Source organism: Clinocottus analis, unplaced genomic scaffold (genome assembly GCF_023055335.1).
Source record: "Clinocottus analis isolate CAN_PGR_092001 unplaced genomic scaffold, fCliAna1.0.p SCAF_24, whole genome shotgun sequence".
NCBI lineage: Eukaryota > Metazoa > Chordata > Actinopteri > Perciformes > Cottidae > Clinocottus > Clinocottus analis.
This window is the reverse complement of record NW_027175976.1, coordinates 2330812-2342886: the sequence shown is the minus strand read 5'-3', so window position 1 is coordinate 2342886 and position 12075 is coordinate 2330812. Positions and strand designations below refer to the sequence as shown.

The following is a 12075-nucleotide window of genomic DNA, read 5'->3' as shown; positions in this document are numbered from 1 at the left end:
TATACTCTCTTTTACCCCGAACCTTTCAACCACATCTCGCGGTCTTCCTGTTCTTCGTCGTCGTGCTCAGGTCGAGTTAAACGTTTTACCGCCAGGTAAACGACCCGTGACGTCGTCTCGGGTTCATTCTCAGAAGAAGACGCTCATGCTGCATAAGTCCGACGCCAGAGTGACTCCATTTCTTTTTAAATGAATCTAAACACCGGTAGCGTTGCTCATCTGCATTCATGGCAACTTGGAGCGTGTGTATCAGCTCAATAGTGAATACAAAGTTTGGAGTATTGCAGCTTTGGCCGAAGTAAATTCAGTTAGCTCAATTTTAGCACAGAGGCTAACTCATTTACTGCTTCTTGCATATTGTATTAATGTTGTTAAAGATTGCACATGACCAAAATTGGTAGCTTCGACGTTTTCATCTCTAACATTTTCAAGGAATAGTTTGGTGGATGTTTTTTTTATGCTTAGCAAAACTCTCCTGGCTGTGCGTTCATATTTAATGGACGGCCCATGAGAGTGGTATTAAACTATTCCTTTAACTTATCCATCTGATTGTTTCGGTACAGATTTGCATTTTTGAAAAAGCGAAAAGGAAGTGCATTCAAAAAGATACACATTTGTATTTTTTATTATTGCTAGTTGGCAAACTTCAGTCAACTCTGGTACCTTTGAGCTCTAGATGAACTCACTCTGTTCCCCTTCCCTCTTCGACTTCGCTGTTCTGTTAAGGCCAAAGATTTCTTTTGAAGCCACACGACATTGTTCTCACTGACTTCAAAGACACGGTCACATTACACGTTGTCACATCTTAGCTTATCTTAGCAAAACACTTGCTAACTAGCGTACAGCTAACTCTCCATAAAGAGGAGTCAGTGGCGTGACAAGCTGTATTTTTAGACGGCCTAATTTCATATTGTACGATCTCCAACTTGTCATGAATGCAACCATTTAACTCGTTCAAACCAAATGACACATGCGGTGACAAATTCGAGGCCGGATGCAGATTTGCACTCAAGTACAACACGTTTTCTAAAGACAGGACGCACCGTTAGTTCCTTGCTGTTTACGTGTCGTTTGTTTACACGTCTCTGATCAAACTGAGGTGCCAATAAACAACTTCAGCACACTACGCAGCTGAAGCATATATTCTATTTATTTTTAGAAAATAATTTATTCGCTGTGATGTGTAAGATTTAATAAAAGATATTTAACAAACCAAAGATATTTGTGCCAAAGATATAACAATACATGAAGGAATTTTAAAGAGATTATGCGTATCAATTATGGCTCCACCCACACGATCAGTTTGACATCGCTTTCATGAAGAAATGAAAACGATGAAGGAAACGATCCAGGAAAAGGACGACTAAAACAAACACTTAAAATAAGACGTCGCGTCAAGCGTCGTCTCTAAAAGAGAACAAGGTTCATTTTACTTATTTCTATTGCTGAAAATGTTTTTCATAACCTTGTTGTACCGAGCTGTTCTTAGTTTATGTAGATAAAGAGTTGCACAGTTAGTTATAGGCCACTGTTCTGAGGATATGAAGATATTATAAATAGAAAAAAGAGTGTCCTTGGAGGAGGGATATTAACATATTTTTGTTTATTTATGGAAATAACACTATCAAATTAGACTTGGGACACGAAATTAAACTGAAGTGATTGTTCTTTTCTGTCCTGAATATCGATTGAGAGACTTTTGGCTATTCCAACTTTGTGCCACGAATCCCAAAAATTAAGCCCGCGATGGAAAACAGACGTTGTGTGATGGGATTCCCAACCAGCCGGGGAGCGAGCCCCGCTGCCACTCCCGTTGTAAAGCGACCGTTTTTGAAGACAAGTGCCTTGTGTCTGAACCTTTTTGTTAAGGAACATGTTGATGTAAATGTTCATTTACCTCAGATGTTTACAGAACTGTTACTGAATAAACTTTTTTTTGTACCAATAACTGTTTCCTGCCGTGGTTTGGCGTTTTCCTTTTGTGTTCAGTTTGCCGCTCTTATCATTGTGGGACTGAAAATACCAGATAGATGTCTTAATTTATTGTGCTGATTGCGATTGCGTCTTCTGCAGACGTTCATGGTCCCCAGTGGAAGAATGCTCTTGGTGACCTTGTGACCTTTCCTGTTGCCAACATCCAGCTGAAATGTCTCCTCGTCCGTGAGAAATATCAATTTATTGATCAGATTCATGCTCCCTAGGGATAAATGATTTACATTTTGGACATATGTTTTTTGGCTACTGCCAGTTTATCCCCTCTCCCGCTGCAGTAAAACAAAATTAAATAAAAAATAGAATATTTTAGCATCATCACAGTGCCACATATTGATATTACGTGAAAGCCGGCGGCTCTGTGTGCGCGATGAAAACACGGACTGTCTGCTATGCATGTGTGTGTTTGTGGTGGTGTTTCAATGTGCACGTATATGTGTGTGTGTGTGTGTGTGTGTGTGTGTGTGTGTGTGTGTGTGTGTGTGTGAGCTCATGGCCTCGCCCATGAGGCTGTGCTGAGGCCAGCACTTCCTTTATGCTAGCTGAAAGTCCCGGGGATTTTGGTTGAACAAAAAAGCTCTCCAGGGAGTGAAAAGGCCTTGAATGCCTGCTAATGCCGTCCGACCTCTGGATTCTAGCGGGCTGCTGCGTGCATGTCCATATGGTCCAATATGAGCACGGACAGTTGGGAAAATAACTGTATTTGTATTTTTTATGATTTAATAATTAAATAACCAGCATTTTTTTTAGACATTATGGCCATAAACGTTATGACTTGTGAAGGGTTTACATTTAAATTCACATTAATTTGCATTAAAAGATGAACAGTTTTCTTTAGTTTGAGACTCATTTTAAAGACGATGATAGCAATAAAAACTGTCTTTTCTTGCTGAGAACATCTTGTTCTGTTTTTGTTTTTTCATCGAGAGCAAATCTGTCAGGGACTCTGTCGCGGCTCAGCTGGACGAGTGCTTCACTCTCAGGCTGCACGTCTACGAGGCCTCTTCAGGTTTCACACCACTACCCAACCTCGCTGAGTGAAGGAGGCATGTCTTTGTCCCTCTGGTTGTTCTCATCCAGCCACTTTTATTACAAAAAATAAAGTTTTAGCCACCAGCCCTTCCTCTAAGAGGTGGAGCTTCGCAACCTCCTGCAGACCTTTTTACTACATCTGATTGAAATCAGGGAAAAGTCCCTTTTTCCCAGCAGCTCCATCTCCAGGTGCTGTCCATGCATTTCTTCTCTTGTGCAGCATTCTGCTTGTGAATTGATTCACGGGGCTCAAAACACTGCAGGAAACACAAGTAAAGAGAGACAACGTTGTCCGCATTCATTTGTACGGTAGGTCCTCTAGTGGACAAACTCTGTCATTACCTCATACATTTAATTGAGATTTTGTTTCTCATTGTTTTTGATTCACACGCAAACCAATAACACATTTTCTCTTCAGTAACTTACACACTTACTACAGTTAAAGCACTCATAAATATTCTTAAAGCTTGAGAACAATAATCATAACACATTATAAAGCATTGCATAAAGTAGTATCATAATACTTGATAATTGGTTGTTACTGCCATTTTTATTTTTGCAAGGATCATATATTGTATTATAATTCCATAGGTGTAAAAATGTATTCTTTTAATAACATGTTAGTCACTGTTATGATGCATTTTTAAAAAGTGATTAGAAGACACTGATAAATTTCCACACTCCAGTATGATTTTTTCCCTAATCCTCACATCCCAATATGGCGTTGGTAACAGGAAGAGGCCGAGGCGCCATCCTGCTCATTCCCAGTATCATGGGGGTCTCGTAGTGGTAATACTGCGCGCCCGCGAACAGATAAATTCCCTCCGCGTTGCACAGAGTGGCGTCGATGTCGGACATGGGCAAAGGCACGGGCCGGTCGCCCACCACCCTGGGTGTGGCGGCAAGGTTCACGTCACTCATCGTCCTTCCTGTTGGAAGAAATATACGCATACTTTAAAAACAACATCAAACCTTTTTTTGCCAAGCCGCAGTTCAAGAGACATTCAAAATAATCCCAAAAATTCACCAAAAAGCAAAAAGAAACCGTACCTTGGATGATATAAACTGTGTCTTGACCGGGACAGACAAAAGCCGCATCCACGTGTCCTTCAATGCCGAGCTCCTCCTTCACGGTTTTAGGGTAGCCATCAATCAGCGTGTAGTGAGCCGCTGTTTTATAGATGTAAATGTGATCATCCTGCAGGGGTTTGGTAGCACATGAGGTCATTTAGTATCAAGGTCAACACAAACACACACATAGACGGGATGTGGTTGAGCTTCAAAGTCTACCTTGATCAAGTACATGTTGTCATTGTATGAAAAGACGGCGTCCACCCCGCTGGTCATCTCCTTCCACGACCTGGTGATCGGGAAGGCGTGAAGGCCGTCATGACGGGTGTCCAGACGCATGTACATGGAGCCTGAGCAGATGGGACTGAAGTCTTGTGAAAGCTTTACGGCAAGCTTGAAAGGTACACTTTTTCACTTTAGTCTAATGACAGGAAGCTAGATGAGAAGCTCGCTGCCACTCTGAAACATGTGCGTTAAGGATAAAGCTAGAGCCGAGAGGTGGTTAGCTATAGCTTAGCATAAAGGAGGCAACAGCTTGCCAAAGTTAAAATAATGCTTCTTACAGTACCTAAAGCTTAATATTAAAGCTTAATAATTAACAATTGTAACGTTTTCTATTTTGTTTGTGATACTAACAGCTCTACATTTAGCATGTTAGCGCAGTAACATGAGCTAGTTAGCACTAGCTCCAAAGTTCAGCTAATGCTGATGGGGGTGTCATTTTGTAAGATATGTTCACTACATCCTAGGCTGGTAAATCTGGGCTAGCACTTTCTGTCTGCTTTTAGTATTTATGCTAAGCTAAGCTAATAGCCTCCTGGCTCTAGCTTCATACCTCCGACTCTCAGCAAGAAAACAAGTAAACCTACTGTATTCCCCAAAATGTCTAACAATTTCTTTCAAGACTCCCTTCTAATGTTTTTATTTTTTACTTTACCTGCAAACAGGTAACTTTTGCCTGCATCGTCAGTGGTGATGGCGCTCAACTTGACATTACTGCATTTCCGGACTTCATAGTGGCCTCCATGACCTGCAGTCAAACACAGACGGTTGCGCGATTACCCGAAAATATCTCTCAGAAAAAAACATTTCAACCAAATCGACAGGTGAAACCCACCGGCGTTGGGGCAATTCATGAAGTAGTGGCGGGCGTCTTTGGGGTACGGCCCGCTCACTTCCCCCGACACCGGGTTGAACCTGGTGAAGTTGTGTCCGTGGAAACAGTAGTAGTGCTCCAGCCAGCGAAGAGCGGCGGTGCAGACGGGCAGGTGGGGCCATGTCTTGGTCTTCACTGTCTTTGTGGTGATATCATAGACATGCACATCATGTCCTGTAAGGAGGAGGGGATCATATGTTTTAATAATGATGATTTAAAACGTCATGAGAAAATGTATTCCAGCATGTTTCCATCCACTAGGGGGCAGCATTACTATAACACTGAAATAATCAACTCATTCCATCATGCCTTGCTTTTAATTTGAACATGATTTAGTGAGAGGAATATCTTCACGGTGAAGAACATACCCTTGAAGAACAGCACCGAGTCGGCCATGCACTCTCCCTTGGGACACTCCACGGCAGCATCCAGGTGCGAGGGGACTCCTGGGAAGTCCTCCTGGATGTCTTTGGGATAGCCGTCCTCCAGACTGTGGTTGTAATAGCTGAACACCTTGTCATCCTGGATACCATCAGACAACGTGTCAGTACAGAGACATCGCTCTGGAGCTGGGTAATGCAAAAGCAACCTGCGGGGCTATACCAGGAAGAAGTAGATGTGGTCGTGGTCGTCTGGGTTCTCCACGTTGTGCATGCGGAAGGCGGCGTCCACGTGGCCAATGTGATGGAGGTCATCGAGCTCCTTGAAGGACTCATTGGCGAGCTGGACCGCCCCATGGAAGCCCATCCACAAGTGGCTGCCTGAAGGGAAAACATAATTTGTTTTTAATGCAATCAATGTGGGCCCCTGGCTTGGGCCCTTGCTGGAAAATGAAACGCCTCAAAGTCTTTTTCAATCATCTTGGCATGATAATGAAGGCAACACTTGTGATATTTCTTTAGATCTGCAGGCATCAGTGCATATGTTATCCAGTCAGATTAAATGAAGATAGGATGCAGCATTATTTTACTATTTCATTTCTCATGATGCATACCTGTTTGCTGCACCACAACACAACATTTGAACATTACCTTTGCACAGACTGATGATCTAATAAAGCAAATCATACTGAAGATGGAGAAGTTTTAGTAGAAGCTGTTACGGCAAAATCTACAAATTGTCCCTCTTTGGTACATTTGGGTACATTTCAACTGTTCTCATGTAACTGTAAAAGTCATTTAATTTAATGCATATGTATAGGTTGAAAAAAATACATAAAAAAACAATAATTTAGGCCTCTTTACATTTTTATTAATGTCCCAATTAATGCAGGCGGGTTGAATATACTCAACACTGATGAGGAGACGTTGGAGCCACGTTCGCCATTAACAGCGCGGATACGCCCTCGGACATAAAACAGCAAAGGTAGGACATGTTTTATGTGTCTGGCTGTTTAAAGTGAAGTTTATTTGTGTCTGTGTGAGTCTCAGCTTGTCACAGTGACGTTGTGGGGCCGCTATAGCATGACGCAGCAACATTGTCTGCACAACCTCCGCACACTGTTTGCATGTTTTCTGCGGCGCGCTCGGTTATTTGCTCGGTGTTGGAAGTATAATTGATTTTTGGTGAAAATGGGGTGTGCATAAAGACGATGTTGTGTTGTTAAACGTATCCCTTTCATGTGTTTGTTGGCGTGTGAACAACGTCCCGCAGGACTGGTGTTATGTCCAAGTCGTTTTCCCCGTTAACTCGTGTTTTTTTCCGGTTAAGATCATAGCGCCCACTCTGTGGTTGGTTTAGGTTTTTCAGTGTATTTGACACAAAACCTGGTTCATAGGAATGACAGATAAAGAAAATAACCCCATAAGAAAATAGCCCATCAAATATTCCACACCTTTGAAGAAGAAAGTGTTTCCTTTCTCGTCAGGAGTGATGGCATCAAACTCAATGCCTGCACACCGGTCTGGTAGAGCAACATCTGCACATGGAGGAACAACACTTGTAGACATTAGTGCAGCTGAAATGCTGTCAAATACACAACATTAGAGAGAAAGCATTGTTCCTGTGAGAATGCATGATTTCATTTGTTTATTAGAAACCCACCATCTACTGGCGCATCTGGTGCTGGCCTGTGGATGAATAAAGATATATCCTTATTTTTCTGCAGCTCAGCAAAGATTCACATTTCATTTAAAAAAAGCGTTGCTTCATGATGACAAAGAGACGTGGCACCAGAAGTTAAGCAATGACTTTGTACTCTTGTATTGATCCAACTGGTGACCTTTGTGAGCCAGCAAATAGAGTGAATGCAACATGTGCATGAATGCACAGTGACTTGCACATTTCTGCTGAAGAGAAAAATATAAATGATCCAAATCAATTACAGAGGGGGGACAAAATAACGGGAACACCATATAGTTTAATGAAACAAAAACCCACGGCCTCAAAAGTGGACCCTCTCTGAAGGAGCCATTTACAGGGGTTTTCTTTGCATTATATTAAAAGCTATACTTTATTTTAACCCCCTTTATTGATATTTATAAAATATCTGCACATGTCAAGTGAAGCATCTTGAGTACAGTATTAGAACTACAGCTTCCTGACACGATTGACCTATTCAGAGCGTGAATTAATTTGAAGTTTGCAGAGTTCATTGATACTCACACAGGTCCTCCATTGGTGAGGGCAAGTGCTAAGCACAGAAACAGAGTTTTGGTGAGCAGCTCCATGCTGTGCCGTCCTGGTGAAGTCCTCTGGCGTGGAGTCTCACTGTGGAACCGAGCTGTACCTGAGCAAAGCCTGCGCTTGTGCTTTTATCCTGAAATTTGTGTGGGTGGAAACGTTAGGTAACAGTGTGTGTGCATTTGTGTGTGTGCGTGTACACATTGGACATTTTGTTGTTGCAAAATGAGGCTATGAGCAAGATTCACAATCTCTCTCTCTCTCTGGGTTTCACGTGAAATTATTGATCTTTCTGGTTAAAATGTTACCACGTCAAAGTTTGCCCTATTTTGTTTGGTGACAGACTTTTCTAGAAATAAACACACTTTGGGCAATAACGATAATCAGAGAAATACCTAAAAGCCCTAAACCAGCCACAGGGTGTGGTTGGGCAATAGTCCCAGTAACAACAGAATCATGCAAGATTGGATTTAAATCAAAGTTTAATTGTTTTTAGTCAGAGAAATGTATAGTACAAAAACCATTAAGCCCCTCCCAAGCTTAAGATGAGGACTACGATGTTTGAGCTGCTGATTACACTGATAGATTATGCTTTTCAAATTTGTCTTCTTTATTGATTTAATACAATTCCCAAATGTTATTTTATATCATTCAGGCAAACAGCATTAAGGGCTGTTAATCTTTACTTTAATCAATCAAGAAAAAAACAGTTCAAACACATTTAAAAGCGTGCATTAGTACTTTTATCTTTTTGACTAAATAAATGTGATGAAAATAATTTGTACTAATCTGCTACTCATTACCATACTGAAAAAAAACATGAAGTATCAACAACAATTGAAATATCATCAATGGTCTTTGACAAAAAAAAGCAGGGAGGAGATAGAGGCTGCAGATTATACTCACATAAACTCACATTATAAGTCGAAAAAGGATATTATATTGCCTGCTATTACAAATTTAACCCTCTCGCTGTATCATATCAATTAGTCTTAACTCTACGTGTTTGTATCTTCGGTTCACTTGTAGCGGAAGATCTTGATGCAATGGTTCATGCTGTCTGACACGACCATGTGGCCATCAGGGAGCAGCGCCAGGCCCCTCGGGCTATTTAGGCTGTCATTCACCAGAGGCCAGCCAACGCCTTGAGCCGGGTAGAGGAGAACGCGGTAGTGCTGCTTGCCCCAGTCTGCCACCAGGACGTCCCCATCGCTGTCAATGCCGAGACCCCAAGGGCAGGTCAGAACAGGCCCCAAGCCAGAACACACCCCGAGGATTCGGATCGTGTTCCAGCCGGGCTCCAGGACCCGGATGCATGGCACGCGTCCGGTCTCATTTCCTCGTTCGGACACCGCCATGAGCCCAGTGGTGAGACAGGCTGCCACCAGGTAGGGTCTGTGGTACCCGGTCACCACCGTGCGCTCCAATCTGGCCCCGGTTTTAGGGTCCAGCTTGAGGGACGTTAGGGTGCCACGCTTGATGTCAGCGATCAAGAACTCATCTTGACGGATGACAGTCACCCCTCTGGGAGCGTCCAGCTCCTCGTTGGTGTAACCGATCAATGTCCCTCCAAATGTTTGCAGGAGGCGTCCATGGCGGCTGAACACCAACACAGCTCGTTCAGCAGCGCAGGTCAGGGCTATGAGGCCCTTTGAGTTCACAGCCACGTCAAAGTAGTTGCAGATGCGGGAAGACCTTTCCGATCCTGTAGGAGACACCTGCTGCACAACATTCTTCTGGAGATCAGTCACCTGAATGCGGGCGTTTCCACAATCCACTACGAATAGTTGCCCTTTGTCAGTTGCATGGATGCCACTTGGAAGGTTGAAGTCAGTGCGACCTGATCCTTGTTTTCCAAACTTATTGACCAGAAAAGCTGAGTCTAACGCAGTGGAACCACCCTTTTCCTCCAGTTCCCCCAAAGCCGTTACAACTTTCTCCTTGTTGTATTGCTGTGATTCTTTACATTGGTGTAATTTGTCTCCATCACTAGCTGAAATAGATAGAGATCGGCTCACTTGGTTTATACTTAGATCCTGTGTGACACAAGTCTGGGATCTTGGTTGTCGCTCATTAGAGCTCAGGGGGTTCCTGTCAGAGTCCGCGCCATTACCTTGTTCAAGAGTTGAAGGTTCAGAGGCAAGACGCATTCTGCAAACCTTCCTGATTGCTCTACGCTCATCTTGGTCACTGTTAATTAGAGAACAAAGTTTACCTGAGAGTTCAGTGGTGGACATTGAGCGGCAGTGCTCTTGCTTGAGGGATCCGTTGACTGGAGTATTCACAGTATATGTGTAACAGAAATCCTCACTGTCCGCTGGGGATGGAGGGCTTCCAGTGTCCATTGAAGAGTCATTTGAGTTATTTTTCTTTGGTAGGGTGTGTCTAGAAAGTGTATGATGTCTGGTGGAAAGATTTACAAGACTGTGCCTGGAGAGTGAACCTTTGCGCTTAGTCCTTGGAGATTTTGCCCCATAACTGCCTTTTGCATCAGTTTCTTCAGTAGGGCAGGATAGTTCTTCACATGAGACCAAGACAAGAGCCTTTTGCTTCCTCTTACTCATCAGTGGGGAGTGTGTTCTTGAGCCATTTGGCCTGCCATCAGATTCATCACCTTCAGATTCTCCTTGACTGGAGACCGGTGGGATAACAAGAAAAAGGTCTTGCCCCTGTGTGTCTGAACACACAGACTCCACTTCCTCATCTTGGGATGACTCGGATAAACCTCGACGTCTTGGTACGGGCGACTTCAAGGTGGGTGATTTGAGATAGTCCTCGTTCTCTGTTGAGCTTGATAGACGTAGTTTCCGGATAACACGCATGTTCCCAATGTTGGCCTTATTGCTCTCCTCTGGACTGCACCTTTGCCCGGCTCTGTTTGGTTGTGGCTCCTTTCGAATTTCAAGAGGGGTAATGTTGGAAAATGCTTTATCCCCTGAGTGCAAGGCACACTTTTGTCCTTCGACACCACAGACACCAATTGGGTAGGTCATACTTTGCTCTCGAACATCAATTTCCCCAAGGCTTAGGGTCTTGGACCCAGAGCTTGTTAGGAAACTGACCCTTTTCATTGTAAGAGAGATCTCCCAAGGTTGGGTGACCTCTGCCACTCCTCTTTGGAGTTGATTTTTGTTGGATCCACCAGCGGTACTGCCCCATCTTTGTATCTGTTCCTTTAGTTGTCCAATTTTTCTAAGTTGCTGGTCAACAAGGGACTGCACAACTCGCACCGCTGCGGCATTTTCCCTCTTCACCTGACTGAGGTGCCGCTGGGCCTCTCGGTGGTCCCGCTCCACCTTCTCAAGAAGCCGACGCTCCTCTCGCTGAGCTTCAAACGCAGCACTGTCCAGCTCACGGTTCACCTCCTCCACTTCGACCTGCTGCCGCTCCCTCAGGGTCCACAGTTCTCGTTCTCCTTTCTCGAGGTTGGAGAGGGCCTGAGTCGCCCAGGGAGGCAGTGAAGTAAGAGTTGTGGGTGTGAACATGGAGTCTCGTCGGGGGAGGGATAATGGAGGTGGAGAGGTCACGTCTCTCTGTTTGGGAGCGCTGTGTGTCAGCAGGGCTGAGAACCCGAGGAGGGCTCTTCTCTCTGAATGAGACCGCACTAACATCGTGGATGGTCGATCGGAAGATTTTCTAGGGTTTTTACTTTTCGCTACTTTTCGAGTACGTTCCTGTAAAGACAAAGAGAAAATGCAGACAACCGATTTGTTATCATAACCCGTACAGCAAAGCATTCAGCAACATATATGTGCTTTTTACCCCCACGAGAACAAATCAAAACAAGTCTGGTCTTGAACGTTCATCCTGTAAATGAACCCTTCTGTTTGACCTACCTGTTGACCGCGGTGTATCATATAAACCGTGTGAGGACTTGTGTACGCATATCTGCTGCGGTTTCAAAGCTGGGACACAGCTTCCCTTTCGTTGCGACCGTATCTGTCCCTCACAATATTCAGTTTCTCGCGAGACACTAAAGTGCTCTCAGGTAACCGCTGTCCTGTTTCCCTGAGGTCAGCGTTGTATTCACACTTCATAACTGTTTGCAGCCATTGATCACTACTACGATAACTTACCTAACTTGGATGTCAACCAACAATTTGTTAAAGCACATCTAATGTACTTTACTTAGAAAACATTTGCTTTATTTGGCAAGGTTATTCTGTGTCTCTTTAACTTTTTTTTATGGTTTTAATCGCTAT

The 12075-nt window shown here is 43.7% G+C and overlaps 1 protein-coding gene across 1 annotated transcript; it reads right to left on the bottom strand.

The window, feature by feature from the left end:
• Positions 1-3578: 3578 nt before the first annotated feature.
• LOC137793945 (hemopexin-like) lies at positions 3579-7920 on the bottom strand. The gene is made up of 10 exons (XM_068590414.1): positions 7856-7920; positions 7295-7320; positions 7086-7169; positions 5855-6012; positions 5620-5773; positions 5213-5425; positions 5033-5125; positions 4315-4445; positions 4075-4222; positions 3579-3953 (listed from the first exon to the last, which is right to left on the bottom strand). The coding sequence occupies exons 1-10, from the start codon at positions 7918-7920 to the stop codon at positions 3724-3726; spliced, it is 1302 nt and encodes a 433-aa protein (XP_068446515.1). The 3' UTR covers positions 3579-3723.
• Positions 7921-12075: the final 4155 nt, after the last annotated feature.